This window comes from Gekko japonicus, unplaced genomic scaffold, assembly GCF_001447785.1.
Source record: "Gekko japonicus isolate JY-2015 unplaced genomic scaffold, Gekko_japonicus_V1.1 scaffold843, whole genome shotgun sequence".
Lineage (NCBI taxonomy): Eukaryota > Metazoa > Chordata > Lepidosauria > Squamata > Gekkonidae > Gekko > Gekko japonicus.
The window spans coordinates 452059-478779 of NW_015160236.1; the positions used below are offsets into that span (position 1 = coordinate 452059).

The 26721-nt window shown below is 45.8% G+C and overlaps 1 protein-coding gene across 4 annotated transcripts in view; it reads left to right on the plus strand.

Moving 5' to 3' along the window:
* Window positions 1-26721, plus strand: part of DNM1L (dynamin 1-like) — a 56665-nt gene that overhangs the window by 362 nt on the left and 29582 nt on the right. For all 4 annotated transcript variants that reach the window (XM_015412942.1, XM_015412950.1, XM_015412930.1 and 1 more), the window contains exon 2: window positions 18535-18682. In XM_015412942.1, coding sequence (XP_015268428.1) covers window positions 18535-18682 — 148 coding nt within the window. The remainder of the gene's footprint in view (window positions 1-18534; window positions 18683-26721) is intronic.

Consider the following 26721-nt stretch of genomic DNA (forward strand, 5'->3'; position numbering starts at 1 on the left):
TCGCGGGGAGGGCGGAGGGAGGGGAAGGGAAGGGGGCTCTCCCCAATCCAGCGGAGCCCTGCTCGCAAAATTCCAGTCGGTGCTTCCACCCCAGGGTCACTGCTTGACACACACACACACCCAACACACACGTTATTACACATTTTTTTTGCCCTCCTCCCTCATTACGGTGTCCCTGCCTTCTGTTTTAATTTGTTCTGCACTAGCCTATTTGCCCATCATTGAAAAAGAAAGGTTGTGTTTTTGTTTTTTTAAAAAAAGAAGGTTTCTTTAGGTACTCGAAGGTGCATGCAACATAAATTGTCCTGCAAGGGGTCGTCGGCAGTTCACGGTACACCTCCGCAGCCGCAGCCGCCGAGACTGGCGGGATGTGGCTGGCGTGGTGCTCTGATGCCTGTGCTCCTGCATTAGCATGTACCTCTGACCCATTCCCAAGAATTCAGTTCTTGGGAGGAGGTGAGGAATAGCGAGTCTAGCAGCTCAGCGTTAAAAATGTCAACAGGCCTCAAGAGCACGAATAGCAAAAAGAGGTGAGGTAGGAGGGACAGGTATGAGATAAATAGGTGGGGCTGCCGGCAGTCACCATGCCCCCCCCCCCAGCTTCTCTCTGGGTCTTTCGTGCCACCAGACTAATTGTTTTCAAACAAATTGTGTGCCTTGTCCAGTCCCATGGGCCCCTTCCCCGTTCTCTCCCTCTTGGCAGCCATATAGAGACTGTGGTAAGGGGAGACAGTTGGACTATATGGGGAAGAAGGTCTGTTTGGGTGTGGGTGTGGTCAGATGGCATGCTGAGAGCGGTTTAAATTGCTTTGGCCCTGATGCAGTCATTTTTAACCTGGAGAATCATGATCACCCTCACCTCCTTGCTCCGGATCGCTGCGCTGTTGTTTTTCTCTCTCTCTCATTTTGGGCATGTGCACAAGCAGCCATCTGTGGAACTAAAAGTTTCACGCCTGCGCAGAACAGCAATTTCCACTTCAACCCGACTGCTGTAACACTTCCCTTAAACTTTAAAGGAACACTTCCCTTTAAACATTTACTGCCGAAAATGGCCTCCGTGAGATCCTGAACTCATCTAAAGACTAAAACTAGGCACCATTTAAACATTGTTTTTAATAACCCTGTGGCAGACCTCCGCCTATACACACACCGCCAACGCTTTTTTAAAAATGGCGGGCGAAAAGCGGAAGCCTCGGGCAGCTTTCGAGCGGGGAGGGGGTTTAAATCGGAAGTGGTTCGACACCGGAAGTGTGCTAACACAGGGGGAAAATGCGGCTGGAACCGGAGAATCAGGAAAACACCACTTGGGGACCTGGTATCAAAATACTCCGGGTTAAAGCTGTTTTGAGCCGGAAAGCGACGGCTGGGGACAGGAGGCAGATATTGACTGTGTGATTGCGCAGATAAAATCCGTTTCTGAGGCGGGCCGAAAGTGAACTAAACGGCCCGTCTGAACGCACCCTGTGTGTGGGGAATAGGAATGGTATATAGGAAGCAGAGGGATAACAGGGGCAACAAACTGGCTTTGCAAGGAGAGGAGACAATTGCTGTGTAAACAATTGCTGTCCCCAACCAAATGCCTGGTGGAATATCTCTGCCTTACAGGCGCTGTCTAATTGCTTAGGATCCCGCAGGGCCCTGGTGTTATTTGGCAGAGAGTTCCACCACATCGGGGCCAGGGCCAAGAAGGCCCTTGCCCTGGTTGCGGGCGGCCAGATATCTCTGGGGCTGTGGACCACCAGGAAGTTGTTCTGTGAAGAGCGTAATGCTCCCCTGGGGGTGTAACAGAGGAGGCAGTCCTGCAGATACGTTGGTCCTACATCACTCAAGGCCTTAAAGGTTAGAACTTGATTCGATGCTCCATTACAAGGGAATGACAAAAAGTTTCTTTTTTTGTTTTTTTGCAAAGGCAAAACAAACTAGGGAAAAACCAAAAAACAGGTGACGGACATTTTAACAAAGATGTGTTGGGGATGGATCAAGCATTTCTAGATAACAATAACTCTGTTAGTCTTTGGGTTCCAGAAGACTATTTTTAATGGAAAAGGCTGCCATGGCCACCTTTAGAATTTAATACTGAGGACTAACACAACAGGGGGATGGCTGTCATGGTCCTGTCTCAGTTGTGAGCCTTTGCCAGGACATTTGGCTGGCTGTTGAAAGGGATGCTAGATGTAATGGCCTTGGGCCAATGCTGATGTTTTCGTAGACGTAAAGAAAGAGAAACAGAGTCAGTGTAAATCCTTCTGTTTTGGAGTCAGTTTTGCTCTGTGTGCGGTGAACCTAAATAATGTGGGTGAAGTTTGTTCTCACAACACCCTGGTAGAAGTAGGTTACTGGGTTGCTGTTTTTACGAACTGGAGAAAGAAAGCTGAGCAAGTGGAACTCTGCCTAGTGTGTTCACAGCTGAGATAGTATTTGAGCCTGACTTCCTGGGTCAAAGCCTTTGTGTGATACCTGTACTGAGTAAATTGGGGGGGGGGGCATGAGAACATACAAAGCTGCCTAATACTAGATCAGACCATTAGTCCTTCTAGCCCAGAAATATCTTCTTTGACTGACACCTCACAGAATGAGGATAGCCAAAAGGAAGAAAAAGAAACAAAATGGTGCAGAGGGAAATGGAATATTTAATAGTTGTACAGCCTGTATGTGTTTCGTATACAGCTTTGTCAGGGAGTATCTTTCAGATTCTTTTTCATTCCAATCCTATACATATGCTTTGCTCCGGTCTATATATAGGAATGAAACAAAAAAAATCTGAAGGATTCCTCCCAACGAAGCTGTATGCGAAACGCGTAGAGGCTAAAACTATTAAATATTCTATTTCTCTCTGCGTCATCTTGTTTTGTTTTTCTTCATTTTGACTTGGTGTCCCCCCCCCCTTTTTTTCTTCTTCATTGCTTTGGGTGGCTAGCAAGGACATGGGCACATGGTGAGTTTCATTGCTAAATCGAAGCAGGCCCTTGTTCTGTAAGCTGGCCAGTTGGGAGGTGCTCTGAGAGCCATACAGAAGCCTCCCTGACCTCTTCAGTGAATACAGGTATGTGTACCTAAAGAGAACCAGTTTGGTGTAGTGGTTAAGTGCACGGACTCAGTGCTCCCTCTAAGCTGTGGAGTCTTGTGAGCAGAGATTCCACTTTGTGAACTACTGGCATTAAAGTTGTGAGTGAGCGGTTTGGCAGCTGCATAAATTAGTTTGCTCTGGAGCCATCCTTCCTGAGCTAAGACAAAAGTCTGTGAGCCAGAGGCTTAAAAACTGTGAGCTAGCTCACACTAACTCAGCTTAGAGGGAACACTGCACAGACTCTAATCTGGGATAACCGGGTTTGATTCCCCACTACTCCACTTGCAGCTGCTGGATGACCTTGGGCAAGCCATAGTTCTGTCAGAGCTGTCTTTGAATGGGCAGTTCTTTAAAGAGCTCTCTCAGCCCCACCTACCTCACAGCAGGGTGTCTGTTGTGGGGAGGGGAAGGGAAAGGGGGTTGTAAGCTGCTCTGAGACTCTGAGTGAAGGACGGGGTATAACTCCAATCTCTTCTCTTCTTCTAAAGCAGTCAGGGGGAAGAGTTTCTGTTGGGGAAATGGCACAGATGTGTGTAAGTTATCCGTCACCCTAGGACTGATCCATTTCGGGGGGCCCCATTGGTGCTTTTTAATAGCCATGTAAACAATAAGCATCACCTGGCATAAGGGAAGAAAATATGAAACCACTGAGTATTGGGAGGGGTGAGCAAAGGGGCCAAGTTGAAGTAGAGTTATTAGAAGTTGAAGTAGAGTTATTAGAGGAGGAGGTCAAAGTCCATGGGGGGGGAAGTGTGCTAATGGTCGACGGAATGCAGCTTTAGCGATAAGACTTGTAAAACTTGGAAATGGATTCCATGTTAAATTCTGTGCTGAATTTAACAGACCACTTATATGACTTTCGCAACTTACATGATTGGACAAATTTACGTATTTTCTATTTTACATAATTCTGCCAATTTTAGTTGTTTTGCATAAGTTATTGAGGTTTTGCTCATCACAGCAGAAACAGAGAAATCATATTCAGCGCTATTGTGAGTGTTGTTCCATCTTTTTCTGGCTGCTGAGATTGCTTCAGCCATAGCTGAGGCTAAAAACTACATTTTAAATTGTAAGATAGAAAGCTGGGGTTGTCAGGAAGCTGCAGTCTGCGTCCACTGCACTCTTCTGTATATTCTTTATGTGTTTCCACAGAATTTCAAATTTAACTGTTGCTTTAATTGAACACATGGCAATCAACTCTTTATTAACAGGTCTGTGTTAAGCAAGTCTCCAGGAGGAATCCACTCAGTATAATACAGTGTTCTGTATCTTGGGAACCTGACTCTTCAAATGCCTATAAGAACATAAGAGAAGCCACTGTTGGATCAGGCCAATGGCCCATCTAGCCCAGCACTGTGTCACACAGTGGCCCAAAACACCAGGTGACATCAGGAGGTCCACCAGTGGGGTCAGGACACTAGAAGCTCTCCCACTGTTGCCTCCCACCCCAAACACCAAGAATATAGATCATCACTTGCCCCGGCCTGAAAGTCCCCATCCATACCTTGTGGCTAATATTGTCCATATGTTTATCTAATTCCCTCTTGAAACTGTCCATGTCTGTAGCTGCTGCCACCTCATGTGGCAGTGAGTTCCATGTGTTAAGCACTCTTTGCGTGAAGAAGTTCTTCCTTTTATCTGTTCTAACCTGACCGCTCAGCATTTTCATTGAGTGCCCGACGAGTTCTTGTATTGTGAGAAAGGGAGAAAAGTACTTCTTTCTCTACCTGCTCTATCCCATGTATAATCTTGTAAAACTCTGTCGTGTCACCCCTCAGTTTCCGTTTCTCCAAGCTAAAGAGCCCCAAGTGCTTTAACCTGTCTTCATAGGGAAAGTGTTCCAACCCTTAATTATTCTAGTTGCCCTTTTCTGCACTTTTCCCAATGCTGTAATATCTTTTTTTTATTATTATAAAGGTTTTATTGGCTCCCCTAAAAAGGGGAGGTATTTCGCTTAAAAGAAAAAAAAAGGGAGGGGTAGACAGTGGGAGAAAGAGAAAGCTGAGTGATATATAAACTGGTAAATTAAACTGTTAGTAATATCCAATTAATCTTCTTGGGCTTCTTCTGTGTGTTGCCAAACTTCTTTTCTTAGTCCTGTTACATGTATTCTCTGTTAGTATGTTAGTAATGTTCCTTTGAGATTCTGTTAATAAAAAGGGTCTCTTCTGTGCACATCCAGAACCGCTTCTTGCGTGCTGGGGACTTTTACTATCGCTGACGTGGAGGAGCTTCCTCTGTTGTCTCCGTTGTCTTCTCCTTCCGGCTTGTTAGATCCTCCTTCGGGTTGTTGTTAATACGCTCAGTTCATGTACTATAAATCCTCTTCCTTTCATGCCCCGGAGGTCCCCATTTTCGAGAATGGTATCAATTTCATTTTCGCTTTTATATTCGCTCCCAGACTCTCTATGGGTCCTCCTCGCAATTGTTGACTTATAAGCGCTTATCAGGCACTTCTCGCTGTCACAATTCCAACTTATCTTTTTTGCAAAACTCCCGTCGGATTCACAGCCATAAACAGTCCAAACATTCAACAGCCGGCTCTTGCACACAAACAAACGCCCAGACGGAAGTCCCTCCCTCCTTCTCCGCTCGCTTTTGCCCAGCTCCGACATCTTTTCTTTTTTGTTTACTTTTAGAAAGTTCTTAAAATGTGCTCCAGAGAGACAAGTTTCTCGCTTTCAAATACATCAAAGGAAAACATCACTGTCCGCTCAATTCATCCCCCCCCCTCCTTTTCTTTTTCGCTTGTATAGATGGAGGATTAACCTCTTCGCCTTTTTCGCTGGGAGGGGGGGGAAACAATTTTCAGTTCTTTTTCTCTGCATTTTGACAACTCACAGTTAAGCCGATCTTTTCTTTTTCTTTTCCACTTTTGCGGATGGTCGCTTTATCACTCGGTGACGTCTGGTGGCTCCGCTAAACCCCGTTCGGGGTCGCTCACGCAGCAAGGTCCATTGGGGCAGGGCATGGCGGGAGCCTCGCTCTCCGACCTCTCGGTCGAAAGAGCGACTCCCCCCTAGTGCGCCCTAAAGCGCCCCGGATCCGAGCTCCTCTCTTCTGAGGGGCTTGTTCGGGTCTCCACTCGCGCGGATTCCCTCCTCCACCGCGGGCGGGCGAGGCGCCCTCGGGAGCGACCCGAGGAAGCGTCCGCCATGCGCGGGAGCCAGACCGGAAGCCCGCTGTAATATCTTTTCTGAGGTGTGGTGACCAGAATTGTACACAGTATTCCAACAGTCCACCCAGACGTTTTGGAGTTACAATAACTTTATTGAAAGTTTTTAGCCCTCTGTATTATGCAAGAAATTAGTAAATGTGATAATGTGAAGATTAGGTATGTAAAACCAGTGACTAAAATGATAGACGGAAAATAACAGCTAACGTTTTATAATGTTATCTACCTCTGAAACTTGTTAAGAAATCCCCTTAATAAATAAGCATTGCTAAAGACATAGTCTCCGTTGTATTACTCAGTGTCCAGTGCACAAGTCTCCACAGGATTTTGATCCAAAAGCCCCAATTAACTTCATTTCCTCTTTCCTCTTCTATCTCTAGAGCAGAGCTAGTCGAACTAGAACCAGTTATTTCTGAGTGATGATAGGTACAATAAACTAGTGATCCCAATTACTTTGTTTACTCCCAAAGCGGGAGTTACGTTATCAGGGCTACTCAAACCTCATCGATCCTCGGTAACAAGGTCGTGAAACGTAATGAGGGGTTCAGCCAGGTATTGCATTCCTCTGTAGTACTGCATCCAAAATTTAAAAAATTGTATAAAAATACATAGAATTTTAGGATTAATATGCATTATGTTGATTACATAGTAGTATCATGCAACACTATGAATGGAAAAGAATGAAGGAGTAGCATTCACCTTTCATGTCTGATTTGCCACACAGTTTGTGAATGCAGTACTAGCCCTGCTAAAATGCAAGTTCCATTGAGTTCAGTGGGACTTATTTCTGAGTAATCATTTGCTGGAAAATTTGAGCCACCCTTGAGCTTCCAGTACTTAATGTCCCGCTGCTCTTCTTTGCGATGTATGCAGCTCACTTGCCCAACATTAACTTATGGCATAGGTGAGAGTAACTCAGCTTCAGCCTCTCATAGTCTTGGCTTCTGTTGTATTGGGGTGAGGACCAATGCTCCCTCTAAGCTGTGGAGTCTTGTGAGCAAAAATTCTACTTTGTTAGCTACTGTCATTAAGCAGTGAAGTGGCTAAATTTGCGGATGATACGAAGTTGTTCAGGGTGGTGAAAACCAGTGAGGATTGTGAGGCACTCCAAAGGGATCTGTCAAAGATGGGCGAGTGGGCGTCAACATGGCAAATGGGGTTCAATGTGGCCAAGTGCAAGGTGATGTACATTGGAGCCAAAAATCCTAACTATAAATACACGTTGATGGGGTCTGAACTGGCAGAGACTGATCAAGAGAGAGATCTTGGAGTTGTAGTAGATAACTCACTGAAAATGTCGAGACAGTGTGTGACTGCAATAAAGAAGGCCAATGCTATGCTGGGGATTATTAGGAAGGGTATTGTAAACAGATCAGCCAATATCATAATGCCGCTATATAAATCAATGGTGCGACCTCATCTGGAATACTGTGTGCAATTCTGGTCACCACACCTTAAAAAGGATATTATAGCTTTGGAAAAAGTGCAGAAAAGAGCAACTCGAATGATAAAAGGGTTGGAACACTTTCCCTATGAGGAAAGGTTAAGGCGCTTAGGGCTCTTTAGCTTGGAGAAACAACGACTGAGGGGTGACATGATTGAGGTTTATAAGATTATGCATGGGAAAGAGCAGGTAGAGAAAGAGGTACTTTTCTCCCTTTCTCACAATACAAGAACTCGTGGGCACTCCATGAAATTGCTGAGCGGTCGGGTTAGAACGGATAAAAGGAAGTACTTCTTCACCCAAAGAGTTATTAACACTTGGAATTCACTGCCACAGGAAGTGGTGGCAGCTACAAGCATGGACAGCTTCAAAAGGGAATTAGATAAGCATATGGAGCAGAGGTCCATCAGCGGCTATTAGCCACAAGGTATAGATAGGGACTCCGGGGCAAGTGATGCTCTGTCATCTTGGTGCTTGGGGGGGGTCAACAGTGGGATGGCTTCTAATGTCCTGGCCCCACTGGTGGACCTCCTGATGGCACTGGTATTTCTGGCCACTGTGTGATACAGAGTGTTGGACTGGATGGGCCTTTGGCCTGATTCAACATTGGCATCTCTTATGTTCTTATGTTCTTAAGTTGCATGCAAATGATTTGGCTACTGCATAAATTACTTTGCTCTGGAGCTATCCTTCCTGAGCTAAGACAAAAATGTGTGAGATGGAGGCTAAAAAACTGTAAGCTAGCTCACACTAACTCAGCTTAGAGGGAACACTGGTGTTGACCTTTCATTCCTTTCCTCCTCTGCCTCCCAAACGTTTGAGAAAGCCCTGTTATAAAGGGATAATAGGCAAGAGTATAATACGCAGGGTTATCATCTTACTCATGTTCTCCTGCTGCAAAATCACTCTTTGTCGTTTGGCTTTATTGACCTTCTCTGGTGAATCATGGTACGTCTCAAATACTGCAGACCTCTTGGGCCCAAAATATCAGCTGGGTGATCCAAGCTGCGGTCCCAGCAGGAGATCATGGAAATCAGTGTTACACTTTGTAAACTGATACTGTTTCACGGAGACCACTTTAGTTAGTACTTGGGTGTGCATTTTTTTAAAAATGAAGTGAGTCTTTATAATCTGTGTTTAAATTTGGTAAACTGAGGCCCTGTTCATACGAGGCAGTTTGGGCCGGGAGCAGGCCGGATTGGAGGTGCATCAGACGGGCGCGATCCCACGGCAACATCTGCCTGGCGTCGCGCTCCCGCCTCCAACCCGGCCCTTCCTCCGATGAAGCGCATCAAAGATGAACCACCTACTTAGGTGGTTCATCCGGTTGAGGCGCTTCATCCTGGCCGTGGGATCGGCGGCGCGTCTTGCCGCCGTCGCATCCCCGCCCCCCTGCCGTACTGCGCATGCTCGAGCATGCGCAGTACGGCAGCCTCCCCCTCCGACTAGTGTCGTCCTCCCCGGCATCTGGTCATGCCGGGGAGCAACGGAGCGCAGCTAGTGGGATCCGTGGGATCCCGCCGGGGTGTTTCTTTTTTGGCGCGGCTTTTAAAAGCCGCGCTTCGCCCCGTCTTTTCTTGCCGTGTGGCAGGGGCCTGAGATTGAAAAGTCAATTTGGCAGACTGCACTGATGTGGAATTTGAACAAGAAAACATAATAAAGGTCATTAGACCTGCTGTAATGGGACGTCCAGTCTCCTGGGTTCAAGGTAGGGTTATTGGCACAAGAATCCTTTTTGTTTGATGCACCCATGAGAACAATGGTTGGTCCGCCACAGACTAGTCTGATAAATTCTTTCTCTCTTTAAGAAATGCTCCATTAATATGGTGAGAAGGCGCAACATGCTTTCATGTGCTTAAAGCTAGGCTTTCCTTTCTTGAAGACAGTTTGCAGAATGCCCTAATGCTCAATAACATGTTTGTGTTTTCCTTATTAGATTGGCTTCAGCATCTGTGGCTTATCAGGGATATAGATTTATAGTGAAGCCAGACTTGGCCTCTCTGTCTCTAAAAGGATAATGTGGAGCTGGAAAGAATGCGGGGAAAATGCGGAAAAGCCAAAAGAGACGAGGTGTTGGAAGGTGTTTGAGCTTTTCAGTTAAGGGAGGGAAAGGATATTAAAGGGGAATATAGTAGCAGTGCATGTAATTATGCATCATATATAGAACTTTTTCTCCCTCTTCCAAAATTTGGGGGCACCCAGTAGATTCAACACAGGAAAAAAAAAAGGAAGCACACCTGTACATGATGCAGAATTAATGTTTGGAATTCATTGCCCCAGGGTGTAGTGATAGCCACGAGCTTAGATGGCTTTGCAAGGGGATTTAGACAGATTCATGGAGGAAAAGTTCATCAGTGGCAGTTAGCCATGATGGCTGATTGTGGCATCTATACGTAAGAAGAGCCCTGCTGGATTAGACCAGTGATCCATCTAGTTCAGCATCCTGTTTCATCCAGTAGCCAACCGGTTAACCTGGAGGACCACATAACAGGACATAGAGGCCAAGGTCTTCCCCTAATGTTGCCTCCCAGCACTGGTATTCAGAGGTTTGCTAGCTCTGTCTATATATGGAGTTTCCCTTATCTCTGCGTGGCCATTATCCAGTGATAGACCTACCCTCCATGGATATGTCTAACACCCTTTTAAAGCCATCCATGCTTGTGACCATCACTGGCGGTGAATTACTGGTTGAGTGAAGAAGTATTGCTTTTTGTCTGTCCTGAATCTACTACATATCAACTTCATTGGATGCCCCTGAGTTCTAGTATTTTGAGGGAGAGAAAAAAGTTATCTCTTATCACTTTCTCTGCCCCATGCATGATTTTGGAAACCTCTGTCATGTCACCTTCCCATCATACCTCTCTGTTGTTAGGGGGTGGCCACAAGGGAGCATTTGGCCTTCATGCCTTGCTTTTGGGCCTACCTGGGCATCTGGTGAGCGGCTATGCAGGGGGGACTAGGTGGGATTGTTGGCTTGATCCTGCAGAGGCCTGCTCCTTTCTTGCTGGGTTCTTTTGTCATTTGTAGTGAAAGCAGGGCTCCTACATAGTGAAAAGGTTGACTCTTATTTCAACCCAAGATGAGCAATTGTGTAGTGACCCTAGTGTTCGTTGGCATGTTGATGAGGACTTGACTTTTACTGCTTTGTGTAGCAGGGTGTTCTTATTCTTAGCCATTTCTAGCATAAATTGGGGTGTTATCTTCGTATATTGTGTAAGTTTTAAGATGAACCCATGTTTCAATTTTTCCTTGGGTGCCTTTCTTGCCCTACTCTTTTTCTTGTTTTGCTGATGCAACTTTTCTTTGGAAATATGCTCTGTTGAACTTGGGTGACCTGATTTTTGATTCTCTGTGGATGTGGCTTGGTCCTGCTCAGAGAGTGTTTACAACCAGAACTGGAGCACAGTTACTTAGGATGTCTTTTGAGCCATTTTCCATACAGATGAAATTTAATGATAGTTTAATCTGTCTGTCTGTCTGTCTGTCTGTCTGTCTGTCTGTCTGTCTGTCTGTCTATCTATCTATCTATCTATCTATCTATCTATCTATCATCTATCTATGGAATTCAGTTTAGGAGCAGAGTGATCTAGTGCTCTTTCCAGTGTATATCGAAAAAGCTGAAGTCCCTTGTTGTGGCTTTCACATTTTTTTAAAATGAAAATGTAGCTGCTTTGATGGGAAACAGTTGAATATAATGTATCTGTGCAATTTTATGGTCGATTCTAAAGGCGCCCTAATATGAACTGCTGCTGGCATACTTTATAGGCTCTCAAATCATCGGCAGTTTGCATAACCACAGTGATGTGCAAATCTTGAAATAAAACTGCCTTGCAATGAAAGAAGCTTTTCTTTTGCAGCACATGATTTAAAATTTTTTTTTTAAGTCTTTGAAATTACTTCAAAGAAAAATGGTAGGCTCTTAATCAATGTTCCCTCTAAGCTATGGGGTCTTGTGAGCAAAAACTGTACTTTGTGAGTTACTGGCATTAAAGTTGTGAGCAAACGATGGTTACTGCATACATTAGTTTGCTCTGGAGCCATTCTTCCTGAGCTAAGACAAAAATGTGTGAGCTGGAGGCTAAAAAACTGTGAGCTAGCTCACACTAACTCAGCTTAGAGGGAACACTGCTCTTAATAATGTCGGTGATGTATTGTGTACTTAGTGTTGTCAGATCATTCAAGATTAAGTACGAGCAAATTCATAGCAGTACTATATGGGAGTCATTGCATTGTTCAGTACTGGGTGGATTAGTGACATGCTAAGATTGCTTCCACACTGGGTATTTGGTCTGGTTTACCACTGATGGGAAGCATGTTTGTTCACCTCCCCGTTCCATGCAACACTGTGGTGCTCTCATGCAACTTCTGGCTCTTCTCCGTCTTTCCTGTGATCTTTTCTAAACCTATTTTACTGTGATCTTTTTGGAAATATCACAGAAAAGCCTGCGAGGCTGCCGTGGTGACAGGAACGTCCAGATGTTTCCTAGTCTAGCCCACATTGGTGCCATTTTACTTCTCCAGTCCCCTTGTGATGACCGTTCCCCTGTGCTACCAGACTGCAGCTGGAAAAATTGGGGGAAACCTGCCATTTGGAAGACCTGTTGGTGCGGTTCTCAGTTGGGCAGTTCCAATGGCTGTGAGGAAACCTGGGGGAACTGGTTGCTGTGCGGAAGTCAGCTAATCCCGATTTGATATGTGAGTGTGACACTATCCGAGACAAAATTAGATTGCATTATTGTGAGAGAAACAAGACAGACTGAAAGATGCATTAAAAGGCATGTTCTGTATTTTTGGTAGGTGACCAAATTGTTCAGGGCAGTAGTGATTTATGCTTGCTTCAACCCAAGACCAAATTGGTTTTCCTGAGTGATGTTCTGTTGTTAGGAAGGTCCTGTCTGTGTCTCTATGCAGATAGATAAACCAGATCTAATTACTGATTTTAATCTTCTAAAGGCTAATTAGAGTAAAGATTTGGAGGCACTGCGAGCTTGACTTTTCCTGGGTGCGGCACCTGTAATCCTTTGTGTGTTTGCCAAATATATTCTGGAAATGGCCTCAGGCTTCCTTCCTGTTGTCTGGCTCTTACCATGTTGGGACCACTCACGGTGTCTAAATGCCTTGAAATTTTGTCATCTTGTACTCCCAAGAGCAGCAATGTGGCCAGTGTCTGGTTTTCCATGTGTGCCTTGATGTGAAAAGTATGTGTGCCTACTGTATATTGGACCATTTCTCTCCTGAAATGGGTTTTAAAGAACTTAAATGTAATACACGTTGCATACCCCGGTGTGGTACATGGTAGAGCTTGTCTTCTTGGCAGATCTCAGTGGCCAGACAAGAATTAGTTGTGGGCAAGTCTACTTGTGCTGGATGCGGTAAAGTGAAATTAAGCTCCATTGTGATTACAGTGCTAACAGTGGGGAAACTGCAGACTCGCTTGCTGGCACGTATTCCATTGCCAAGGTTTGTTCTGAAGGGGTCCCTTGCAGTGTTCCCTCTAAGCTGAGTGAGTGTGAGCTAGCTCACAGTTTTTTAGCCTCTGGCTCACACATTTTTGTTTCAGCTCAGGAAGGATGGCTCCAGAGCAAACTAATATATGTAGTAGCCAAATCACTTGCTCACAACTTTAATGCCGGTAGCTCACAAAGTAGAATTTTTGCTCACAGACTCCAAGGCTTAGAGGGAACTCTGGTCCCTTGTATTCCAAATGGAAAGGAAATTCTTTAGTATTAGTATAGAAGGCATTGGTAACTTTCTCACCTTCCCTTTTCATCCAGGTCAGGAGGAGCCATAGCTCAGTGGGCAGAGCATCAGCTTTGTATGCAGAAGGTCCCAGGTTCAGCCCCCTGCATCTAGAGTGACCTTCGTCTGAGACCCTGGAGAGCTGGTGCCAGTCAGGGTAGACAATACTGGCCTCACTAGACCAGTGGTTTGCTTTCGTGTAAGACAGCTTCATGCGTCAGATTTGTGTGTGTGAGAGATTGGTTTGACTTATTTTATATTTGTATTTAGGTTTATAGACTGCCTTTTATTATTACGGCTTATAATAACCCCCCCCCCCCCAACCTAATTTTTTTTCCATTGCAGTCCTATAGAGTTACTCCAGTCTGAACCCACTGAAATGTATTGATTTGTACCCTGCCCTCCCCGCCAGAGCAGGATCAGGGCGGCTTACATAAAATTGCAACAGTAAATAAGATAAAAACATAAATAAAAATATCATCATAAAACACAATTAATAAAATCGGTTTATATAACGTTGGTGGTGCACAGTAGCAGTAAACATATAGATTACCGGAGTTCATCAGATACACCAGTTGGGTCATCAGAAGAACATAAGAAGAACCCTGCTGGGTCAGACCACTGGTCTATCTAGCCCGGCCTCCTGTCTCACAGTGGCCAGCCAGAGGGCCAACAGCAGAGTGCAGAGGCCGAGGCCTTCCGCCGGTGTTGCCTCCTGGCACTGGTATTCAGAAGTCTACTGCCTCTGAATGTGGAGGTTCCCTTTAATCTCCATGGCTAGTAGCCATTCAGGCCTGTCCTCCATTAATCTGTCCAATCCCCTTTTAAAGCTGCCTGCACTCCCCTCTCCCCAGTCGAACAAAAGGTCGTTACAGTTTATTGAGTCAGGGGGGTGGGCATCCTGGGTCTCCCCAGCATGCCCGGTGTGGTCGCGTCACTTCTGAGTGATGTGGATGCGGTGTGCGCGCGCGTGCTCTCCAGCCGCCAGCCAGGAGTCCCCCCCCTCCTCTGTGGAAGGCAATGCTTTTCCTCTTCTGCTCTGTATATTGAGGAAGATCAGCCGAGTGAAGCTGACACTAATTAGCTGCTCATACTGTACATTCTTGGCAGCAGGAAGGGAGTCTGCTAGGCATCCAGTTGAGCGGTGTTCGATGAGATGCCATAGAGGTCAATTCCTGTTCCTTCCATTAGCCTCTCTTAGGGTACCAGGCATAGATGTCTCTTAATTTGGAGCCTATGGCATTAAGAAGCGGGGAGGGAGCTTCTGCTGTTTGCCCTTCATTCAGCAGGGGACGGCTGTCTCCTAGAAACCCAAGGGGAAAGCTTGCTAATTCATTGTACCTCATTGGCTCATTCTGCATCTAGCTTTCGCTCTGCTGTTTTACCAAACCCAGGTTGGATCGGAAATTCCCCTCTACATTGCATGCCACTTTCACTTTCGTTTGATTGTTGGATTTTATTATAGCCTCCACACTGCATGTTGGTTTCACTTTCTTTGATCTCTCGGTTTTATGGCAGCATCTGCATAGATTTATGGCCGTTTTATGACTGTTCAGGGGTGACTCTGCAGTCAGTATGGCGTTGGCCCCCGGGTATTTGAATGTGGTTTTGAGCCGCATCTTTTTTCTGTTCCAGTGTGGCTTTGGTAAAACAGCGGAGCGAATGCTGGATGCAGAATGGGCCTTAGTGAGGATGGTGCCAGTTTCTCACCAGCACCTTTGCAAAGAACTGTGATCAATAAGGCTGCGTGGTCCTTTCTTATGTATTCGTGGGCATTTTACTAAAGATTATTTGCCCCTTGGAAAGCTTCATGATGAAAATTCTTGAGGACTTAGGGGGGGGTGTTAGACAGATTCATGGAGCATAGGACTATCAGTGGCAGTTAGCCAAGGTGAATGTGGACCTCCACATTCAGAGGCAGTAAACCTCTGAACATCAGGACCAGGAGCCAACGTCAGGAGAAGGCCTTGGCCTCTATGCTCTGTTGTTGGACCTCTAGAGGAACCAGTTGTCCACTGTGTAGGCTTGCCAAGTACCCGCGGGGGCGGGGAAACCCCCGCCCCAGAGGCCCGTTTCCCGCCGGCGGCGGATCGGGCCCTGGGGGGAACCCCACCCCGACGTGCACGTCACCTGGAAGTGACACGCCCACGCCGGGCACGCTGGGGGCGGGACCACGGTCATCCGAGGGAAAACTCTATGGTTTTCCTTCGGATGGTCGTGGCCCCGCCCCCAGCGTGCCCGGTGTGGTTGCGTCACTTCTGAGTGATGTGGATGCGGTGTGCGCGCATGCTCTCCAGCCGCCAGCCGGGAGTCCCCTGCTGCGGCGAAAATAATACTTGGCAACCCTACCACTGTGTGAGACAGGATGTTGGACTAGATTGATCTTATATTCTTAGTGGTAACCGTGCTCATCTGTTCCGGGGAAAACTGAACTTGAGTCCAGTGGCACTTCACAGACGAACAAAATCTATTCAGTTTTTATGAGTCAAGAGCTTCTTTCATTGATTGTGCAGTGTGTATATCTGTAGAAAGCTTTCAAGTTGATAAAGCGGTAGACTTTCCCCCATGCTTTCTTTACATGATGGTGCATGAAGTAGAGGCCCAACTATATGGCCCTTACTTGAGGGAATTAAGTTTCCCGTTCCAGTATTTCAAATCCCTGTAACTATCTGCTCTCATATTGTATTAATGGCAGAACAAGGCAGGCTGGAAAGTGCGGCTGTGTGGGGTAGGCATGACTGTACTTTAGAGTTCCTGTATAGTTGACATCATGCGCATTGAATGTATTTGTGAGCCGCCCTGAGCCCGCTTGCAGGGAGGGCGGGCTATAAATCAAAAATAATAAATAAATATATTATCTTTAACAGCCTGTGTACAGTGTCTGGGACTATTGTCTCATCCCTGTGGAAAAATAGACAAGGACACTCATCCCACTGAAGAGGACACAAGTGTTTTTCTGCTCTGGAGCAGTAAGGAGCTTGTGTAAGCAGCAGCTCTCTGACGTGCGGATGGCGATGTTTGTCTTGCTGTCTCTTTCTGCTTTAAAAGTTGTGTCCCACCCTGAGCTGAGCCAAAACAGCATAACAGATTTTTTTTTGAGTGCCAGTGTTGCATCTTTAAACTTAGGACTTGGAAAAAATATTTTACATTCCTAACGTTTGCTTCATTTACTTAGATCTACTGGAAACTTTTTAAAGCCTTGATAGGAAGTACGCTTGCCGGAGGATCCTGATTGTGGCACTGCCGTTTCCTAGTAAAAGTGAGGTGGGAGGGCAGAAGGGTCGCTTCTGCTTGAAAAAAGTATGCCTACAAGGCTACTCCGGGTAGTGCTGATCGTGAAGTACTCTTCTTTGAAGAACAGCCTGACGGTGTTAGAAATATTGAAATGAAACGCCGCACCATTCATTTTTATTAGTATGCACTTAACGAGGAGACTTCAAAAGTGGAGAAGCGACTTTTTAGCTGTACGGTTCAAAGATCTGCAGGGGTTGAAAATTCATTGGGGTGGATGCATGGGTCTTTTGATTTGGAGCAATTTAAAAATAGGGCCCGGTTGTAATGCATTTTATGTTTAGAATACGTGTCAGTCATCCCTGCAGAAATCCCCTTGATTTCATGTTTTGGATGACTTTGAATAAGATGCACTTAATGTAAAATACGTGTGATGGATTGTAGGCTCATTTGTTAATCTACAATTTTATTTTCTTCCAGTTTGTATTGAGCTCATGGGTTTATTTAAAAGCTTTTGATTTGCAGACAGACAGCACACAGGTGGACGCAAGTACAATTCTTTGTTTCATAAGACCTGCTCTTAATAGAAAGCAGGAGAAAAATAACTTTCACTTACAGTCCTGTTAAACTATCTGGATGCAATTCTTTTTTGCTTTATTGCTCCTTAAAATGATGGTCTGAAGTACATGTTAAACATTTATGGCTTAATGTTAGGTATTTTTACTTGGACGTTTTAGCCAAGGTTGCTACAGTTTTTCAAGTAAACGTGTACAGGATTTCACTCTTCAGTTGGATGGGGATTCTTTTGGAATTCCCCCTCCTCTCACAATATTAGAAACTTTGGGTAGTCCAGTGAAGATGATGGGTAGTTGGTTTGGAGACAGCAAAATACATAAATAACATACGGAATTCACTGCCTTGACTTGTGCTGATGGCCGCTAGTTTATCTGGTTTTCAAAGGGGGCTGGATAATTTCTTGGAAGTCAGTGGATGGCAACTGAAATGCCAGTCTTCCCAGAAATGATCCAGCCCCCTTTGAACACCAGTGAGCCCTGACCTGGATAGCGCCCTGGTGGGGAGAGCCCAGGCTAGCTTAAGCTCAGAAACTAAACAGGGTCAGCCCTGGCTAACATATGGCTGGGAGACCGCCAGAGCAGAGGTAGGCCATGGCAAACCACCTCTGAACGGGTCTTGTCTTGAAAACCTAATGGGGTCACCGTAATTCGTCTGTGACTTGATGGCAGAAAAACCTGAAACAAAATCCACTGTGATGCTTGGAGGGAGTACCCCATGAACTCCTTTTGCTGGTGGTCAGCAGCTGTTTCCTTAGAATCACAGAATCACAGAGTTGGAAGGGGCCAATACAGGTCATCTAGTCCAACCCCCTGCTTAAAGACTGCCAGTGAGGGGGAGCTCACCACCTCCCTAGGCAGCTGATTTCCACCGTCGAAGAACTCCTCCTGTAAAAAAGTTTTTCCTAATATCCAGCTGGCACCTTCCCGCCCTTAATTTAAACCCATGATTGCGAGTCCTGGATAATTTCTTCATTGCCTACTTGTGAGCTTCCAACAGGCTTCTGGTTGTTGGCCTAGAAAGGCCTGGTTGATACTAGTGGAGATCCTTCAGGTTGGGGATGCCCTGTTGTTGGATCTCCAGAGGAGTTGGTTGGCCACTGTGTGAGACAGGATGTTGGACTACATGGACCACTGGTCTGAGCCTGCAGGGCTCTTGTGTTCTTGCGTAGTCATGTCTGTCTGGGATGTGTGAATTTTCTGATTTGTTGGTAACTCGTTCATGGCTGTTGGTACAGTCCAAGACCAAGTATCTGCCTTTGAATTAATATATGAAGAAATCATGGGCCTTTGTTTCAATTTTCAGAGCAGTGGGAAAAGTTCCGTTCTGGAAAGCCTGGTGGGAAGGGATCTGCTCCCAAGAGGAACGGGGATTGTGACCCGGCGACCCCTCATCCTGCAGCTGGTGCATGTATCGGCTGAGGATCGTCGGAAAACAGCTGGAGAAGAAAACGGTGAGTGGGGATTGAGAGAATGAAGTGAAGACTCTGTTTAAATTAAATAGACTGAATATCAAAGTGGAGATGTCAAAATCAATTAAATAGACTGACTGTGTATCATAGTGGAAATGATATATCAAATTTAAGAACCTTGATTATGAAGATTATTTCTTCTGCAGTTGAAACGTGATTGACTTTGTTTATCTAAGTTGAGAAGGAATTTGTTTACATTTTCATTAGCTTTATTTAGATAATAAATTTGCAGATGTATTTTTGTGTAATGTAATTCATCTGACTTTGTTAGCTGTTTTTCTGTTTTTGGTTGAAAAAACCTTGAAATCTGTAGCTGACTTTATAGTGATATAAGAAAGAAAATGGTATGGGTTGTCTCTGGGACGTAATCCTTGAGGAAGCAACTGATCGTGCATCATTCTTGTGTAGTCAAGTGACCGGTATTAATTTTCAAAGTCACCGAATTCTGTCAACCCTGATGTCCTTTTTGCATTTTTCTGTCTGTACATCCTGGTGACAAAAGGGCAGCTCACATGCCTGCAAATCAGACCTCCTTGACAGCATTCTCCCCTGACCTTCATGGGGAGTATTTACTTATGTGTTCTCACTATATTCAGCAGTCCTAAGAGCTAGGGTACGTGTTGTATGTACAGCAAGCTTTTTTCAGGGGGGGTTTTCTGTTTTTATCATGCAGTGCTGAGATTCAATTGCAGTTAATCTTAAGAATTTGAGTATACAGAGAGTCATGGAGTGTCTCAGTTCTTACAACAGTCTTGTGAGTTAGGTTAGTATCACTCTACAGCAAATGAGAGGAGGATGAGATGGAGAGAAGAGTGGCAAGCCTTCTTTATCAGAGCTCCCTCTCCTAGCTTTTACAAAGCTATCAGCTAATATAGAAATAACCCTAATGAATTCCAAGGGAGTAAGTAAGGTGACTTACTGGCACCACCAGAAGTATACAGACTGTAGCCACCATTGTCCTTTGAGATCAGGATAACATTCTCTTTCCCCCTTAGGGTAAACTCATGATTTACTTTTTTAAAAAAATGCTATAGTGAGCGTCTTTTACTTATAGTACCCGTCTTTTTGACCACAAAGCTGAAGTGCCTGCTCTTGAGGTCTGTTGGAGCCAGTTTGGTGTAGTGGTTAAGTGCGCGGACTCTAATCTGGGAGAAACGGGTTTGATTCCCCACTCCTCCACTTGCACCTGCTGGATGACCTTGGGCAAGCCATAGTTCTGACAAGAGCTGTTCTTGAACAAGAGCAGTTTCTGTCAAGAGCTCTCTCAGCCCCAACTACCTCACAGGGTGTCTGTTGTGGGGAGGGGAAGGGAAAGGAGTTTGTAAGCCGCTCTGAGACGCCAAGTGAAGGGCGGGATATAGATCCAATCTTCTCCTCCTCCTCCTCCTCTTCTTCTGTTACTGCTTTTGATTATATATAAAAACCTACAGTTGAATGTTGAATTCTGAAAACAATAGATGGAGGAGTCTTTGCCATCACTGTATGTAGTGTTTGCACTTGCTTGCAAGAGGAGCCGCTGAACACTGAAGCATCTGGAGCGGCTCATGTAAAATGTGGGATCCCTTTGTAAATCACGAGGCTCTGTGAAGCGCTCCAGACTGCTTGTTGCATTTGCCTTGGATCGTTTGAAAAGAGATCTTTCACAGATCATCCAATAGGACGTGCCTTCTTAACAGGGAGCTGTGGGGAGGTCATTAAATATGCTCTGCTGGAACAGCCTTCAATAACAACTGGGACTTGGGGATTTGTGTCTGTTTTTTGATAGTACTGCTTTCCTTGGGTGTGGGTTTCTCTCCCTCCCCCCTTCCCTTTTCCAGGAATAATTATAGACAAAGATGCGGCTGAATGAAGTTCTTTCTCAGGCTGGCTGAATATCATGACTCCTCCTCTGGCCTGGGGTATTCTGTTTTGTATCTTGGTGCAACACCTTTGGTCGTTAGCCCAATAAGAAAGAAGACGAAAGACTGAATAGGAGTCTCCTTTTTTGCAAGTGAAGGAGAATTTGGGTCTTGTTCATGTATTTTCCACTGTCTTTCTGAATAGTCCTGTTGTAAAACGAAGCCTGTTCGATGTCACTGTGTGTGTGTGTGTGTACATATACATACACTGTGATATATATATATCTTTGTAGGCAAGGGTCAGCATAAAGTGGGTCAGCATGAAGTGTGGGCAAAGATCAGCGATTAGGCACGCCGGTCCTGACTTCTAGCCCATATTTCCAGACTCTGTAAACATCTGGATGGATCAGTAACTCTGCTCAATCCAGTGTCTTGACCTTCGCACATCCTGCACATATGGACATGTTAAAGAAGGTAGCTTGTTAATCATTGTACCAATGTAAGCATCCCTAAGACAATTTCCCTAAAAGTGTCTGTTTCCTCTGGTTTCGGTACGTGAGCTCTGACCTCTTTCACAGTGAAAGTGAACAGACACATAAAACTCTATTGGGGTTACTTGTTCAAGTAGCATAAAACACCAGGCAACTTTTCTGCTGTGGGATCTCGTGCTGGTTAATCACACATGTAAAACTCTCTGCATGGATGTCATGAACCTATTTCCAGATCTCCAGAGAGACCCAGGACACTGCTGGTGCCGTATAAACATTTGCTCTGTGTTCAGATCCGATTTCTGCACTTCCCTTGTATCCCTTTGGGAAGGAACCCTCTGTGGCTGTGAGCCTTCCCCTTTCTGAAGCAGCCTGCCTCACTTGCCCGAAATCCTCTCCGGTGATCGGAAAAGAACCTTTAACGGGAAGGAGGGTCGGAGTATATACTCTAGTCCTGGATTCAGCCACACCCAAGAGATGAGGGGGCTAGTTACCCAAACACGCCATGGTGTCAGGATGGCAGCGGCATGAGAATCGCAAGTATGGCTGCTACAGTTGCCCTTTTTGCCACGGACTCTTCCCTTTTGGCAGGGAAGGCAGCAGTTGTACGAGTACCCTGTACTCCAGAGATTCTTTCTCCAGGCCCTGCAGCTCTTGCAGAGAGGCTGAAGGAACCTTATGAGGTATAGTTACCCACAGAGTTCCACTTCTTGTTTTTCAGGGGCTTTTTCAGAAGGACAGATGCCACAGATTGAGAGAAGGCAAAGTAGGGAAGGACGTATCTCCTCATCGGAGACAGCCATGATCTAACCAAGGGCTGGCTCTGCCTGTGGAGGTTAATGGTTTTCATTGATCAGTTAGTGATGGCAGATGAAAGGAAAAGGGGTATTGATCCCATAACTGCAGCAATAAGAGAATAGCTTTTCTCCTCTCGGTTGGTAGGAATTCCCCGCTGAGTATATGCTCTACTTTAAAAAAAGAAGAAAGAAATTAAATTTCTGTGCCAAGATTGCCTAGAATCGAGAGCCAGTTTGGTGTAGTGGTTAAGTGTGCGGACTCTAATCTGGGAGAACCAGGTTTGATTCCCCAGTCCTCCACTTGCACCTGCTGATGTGACCTTGGGTCAGTCACAAGCTCTGGCACAGCTGTTCCTGAAAGAGCAGTTTGTGTCAGAGTTCTCTCAGCCCCACCTACCTCACAAGGGGTCTGTTGTGGGGAGGGGAAGGGAAAGGAGTTTGTAAGCTGCTCTGAGACTCCAAGTGAAGGGTGGGGTATAAATCCAATCTCTTCTTCTTCTAGAATCTGCCCCAAGAATTCTGCTTTTATACATTTTATGCATATTGAATGTATTACATGTAGATCTGCTTTCATACATGGTCATGGGGAAGGACAAAGAAACGCTCACCATTGGAAAGCTTTCCCCATTTCTAGCTTCCGAGCAGTCACCAGCCATTGATCCTACACATTTATCAAGGTTGTAGTGTTTGTGTGTTGGCCCAACTGATGCCCTTGTCCAGCCATCCCTGAGGCTTCTGCCAACCACGCAAGACTGCTTGCATGACACTTGGACTAGATTCGGACATCCCTAAAACTCTGGCTGTTCATAACGTCCATCTGAAGGCAGGCTGAGACTCTCCGTTTGTTAAAGCACCGCAAATTTATTTATTTATTATTTATTTATTTATCCTTTGGATTAGTATCACGCCCTCCCCAAAGGCTCAGGGCGGCTAACAAGGGCGAATGCCAGATTGTAACAATAAAAACAATATAAATACAGTAAATACAGAATACTACAGTTAATTAAAATTAGTAAAAAATAAAATGTCGGTGCTCCAAATCTCAACTCGAAATCTCAACTCCAAATCTCAACTTGAAACTGGAATGAAGATCCCAGCATTGGCAAGTCCTCAACACTGCTTCTGCGTCCAAAGGCACGAAGGAGGGGGAGCGTGAACCAGGTTGATTCTTGTCGTGACCAAGCAGGAGCGTGCTCATATTGCACTGGATTCAGGTGGACAAGTTCTCAGGAGGATTTGGTGGAGCGGGCCTTTCCCCACCTTCCCCTGTCTGAAGCAGCCTGCCTCACCTCCCTGAACTCCTCTCTGGTGATTGGGAGAACCTTCCAAGCAAAATGTTCTGTGGGTCTGGGCACTGTAGCAATGACAGGAAATCAGGTAAACTTGCCACCATTTCCCTTCTCCACCACTGGAAGCAAAAGCTGGGGGAGAGGCAGGTTTCCTTCACTGACCACCTTGTCACTGTATCCTGGGCACACTTGGCATGCAAGCCTTTCCCGATTTCCCCAGGGAGGAGTTTCAAGGGACATGCAGGTTGCTTGGAGATGGCGAAGGTAGGGAAGATCTCCAGTTCGTTCTGTGAATCCTTCCACTGGATCCAGCCCATTGCCTAAACACTGCCTGGGAAAAGGCAGGGCTCGGTGCTGCTCGCTGAACAAAGATCATAGCTGCCGTTTCTGACCTGTGGTTTGAACTTGTGAAGCTGCTTTATATTGAATCAGGCCTTTGGTCCCTCACAGTGAATGTTGTCTGCTCAAGCTAGTAGCAGCTCTCCAGGGTCTTGGGCAGAAAGTTTGTCCTTTGGGACATGGCTTTAAGGGATATGGTATTTATTTATTTTAAATGAAAGCTTGTTTGGGGGTATTTCTCTTTCTCTGAGTTCTGCATGTGTACAAGCTCTGGGTGATTTTGTTCTGCTAACTGCACTGGTTGTTTTTAAGTATACAGAACTTCCTTGCCGTATGCAGACTGGTTGAGCAAGCTCTGTATTGCTACCCTTGTAAGGAGAATGACCCCCACTGAACGGAGAGGCCTGGAAAAGATATAGCAGTGTCTGACTGTAGATGGAAACGTTGCCTAAAGTTGCAGTTGCACATCCCCCTTTTCTCTTGCTCTTGTTGACTGTCTGCTGGTGCCTCTGTTTCAGCCACAGCCTGGAAATCTGCCACTGGCCTGAGGGGTTTTCCGTGGGCTCATTTTTTCCCTCCAAACAGCACATGGCTAAGACAGTTCAAGAGAGGGAAAACCCCTGTTGACATGTTGGGGCTGCGTTTCCCACTCTGCCCGCTGTGGGCTGCTGGCCCTTGAAAGCCGAGTAAGGCTGTTGGCATTTTGGCTGTGTCATCTGCAACTGCTTCCTGTGGGCTCTCAGGTCGACAGGAAATGGCAGCTAGGAGCAGGCCTCTGTGCTCAGCCTCTCGTTTCTTTGGGAGGTGGGATGAGGGAGCAGAGAAGGGGGGGAAAACAAAAGTTGAGCACGGTGTCCGCGTGGAAGATAGTTGTGAAAATGTGTTTCCAGTTTCTGACTCCCAAATCAACATGTGTGGGCAATCTCTTCCATTCTCCATCCTCTGTTCTTGTAAGGAGAAGCGAACAAGCTTGGCTCATTTATTCTCAAGTGTGTGTGTGTGTGGGGGGGGAATTCTGTGGGGAAGGAGCACATGAGCTCTGTGCCCCATTCCAGCGGGAATCCTGAGGGACGGTGGGAAATGACATCCAAAACAGCCCATAAAGCTCCTCGGTGTCATCTAGGGCATCCAGTTTATGGGAACCCCTTATGGGACTGTCAGAGCAGGAGATGAGCAGAAGTGGTTGCCATCAGTGTTCCCTCTAAGCTGAGTTAGTGTGAGCTAGCTCACCGTTTTTTAGCCTCCGGCTCACACATTTTTGTCTCAGCTCAGGAAGGAGGGCTCCAGAGGAAAGTCATTTATGCAGCAGCCAGATTGCTCGCTCACCACTTTCATGCCAGTGGCTCACAAAGTAGAATTTTTGCTCACAAGACTCCACAGCTTAGAGGGAACATTGGTTGCCATTGCCTTCCTCCACATGGTAACCCTGGTCTTTCTTGGTGGTCTCCCATCTAAGCCCTAACCCTGGCTGACCCTGCTTAGCTTCCAAGCTCTGGTGAGCTCAGGCTAGTCCGGGTTGTTCAGGCTGCAGAATTTTACCACGTGATTTATTTATTTATTTATTCTTTAGATTTGTATCCCGCCCTCCCCGAAGGCTCAGGGCGGCTAACAAGGGCATAAATGCCTAATAAAACAATAAGAACAATATAAAAATGCAATATAATATACAACATAATACAATCAATAAAATATCAGTGCTCCACTACTTGCTCCAATTTATAAATCAAGATGGTGTTCTGCAGCTGTATATCAATCCGATGACCATATATATGTCCCCGCAGCCCTATCATCCGCCAGGTACGTCTCGCACCCCCGATGGTACCCGCACCAGCGGTGGTAAGGGTGCGGTGATGGGAAAAGCGTTGATGGAATAATGGTGGCGTTTGGATTTGGAGTCCTGATGGTTTGTTTGCTACCACTGCATTGAGCAGAATCGGAAGCAGGTGTGTCTTCCTCTCGTGGAAGAACCACTTAGGTTGGAAGAAGGTTCCATTGGCTGTAGGAACTTCCTCCTTTCTAAGGCAAGATAATGCCCAATGGTTTTTATGCAGGTATAAAGTAAGAATGTATTTAAAAAAGGGCTCGCCAAGTAAGAATTGATCATGGCAATGTTGTGTTTGTAAAAAAAAAAAAAAAAAAGGACGCAACTGTGTGATGTGGTAGCAAGCCCTGATTTGTGCGTGTGTTGCTACCTCTAACCTGTGCGGTCCATAATTCTTGGGGGGCCTTTTGCTATCAATGAGATGTGTGCAGGTTACAGCGAAAGCTTTACAGGTTTCTCCGTCAGTTTGGTTGCCCATGTGGAGCTGCTTCTCAATCTGTAGCATCTGCTTTTAGTGTCCTGCAAAGAGTTTGTGGCAAATATCTGTCGTCATTAAGTTGGAAATGAGCCTGTCAGCCAAGATTCCCTTCTTGCAGCCATTCTTCTTGTTGGGAGGCTGAAAGCGGTGTTGGGGACACATTAGTATTCTTCCGCCTCTTGCCTTTTGGAGTCGGAGCAAATGTGCTTTTTCTTGATGGAAAAAAATAACATCAAAGCCAGATAGAAGACCAGCTAGTTCAGAACACAAGGTTAATTAAAGTAGTAACGGGAGAACTTCCTTTTCTTTAGGTGAAGCTCTTTAAATTCAGAATGTAATGCGAGCTAAAATATCCTATGCATTTTTATTGCACTGCTGCTAGATGTGCCTAAGGGGACAAGTAGTACAAGATGCCACAGCCATGTTCAGTACTGTCACACCGTCTTTAGGCTGAATCTTTTTGGTGTGTGTCTTTATAGCAAAGCAAATTTTTGGCAGCTCTGGCCAGCGTGTATATGCTGTCGGGACCACGCCCCCCCAATCTGTTTTGCAGAGAAAAGAAGAACAATGTACAGATAAGAGCCAGTTTGGTGTAGTGGTTAAGTGCGTGGACTCTGATCTGGGAGAACCGGGTTTGATTCCCCACTCCTCCACTTGCACCTGCTGATGTGACCTTGGGCCAGCCATAGTTCTGTCGGAGCTGTTCTTGAAAAAGAGCAGTTTCTGTCAGCTCTCTCTGCCCCACCTACCTCACAGGGTGTCTGTTGTGGGGAGGGGAAGGGAAAGGAGATTGTAAGGTGCTCTGAGACTCCTTTGGGTAGTGAAGGGTGGGGTATAAATCCAATCTCCTCCTCCTCCTCCTCCTCCTCCTCCTCCTCCTCCTCCTATTGTAAGGTGCTCCGAGACTCCTTTGGGTAGTGAAGGGTGGGGTATAAACTCCTCCTCCTCCTCCTCCTCCTCCTCTGTGTTG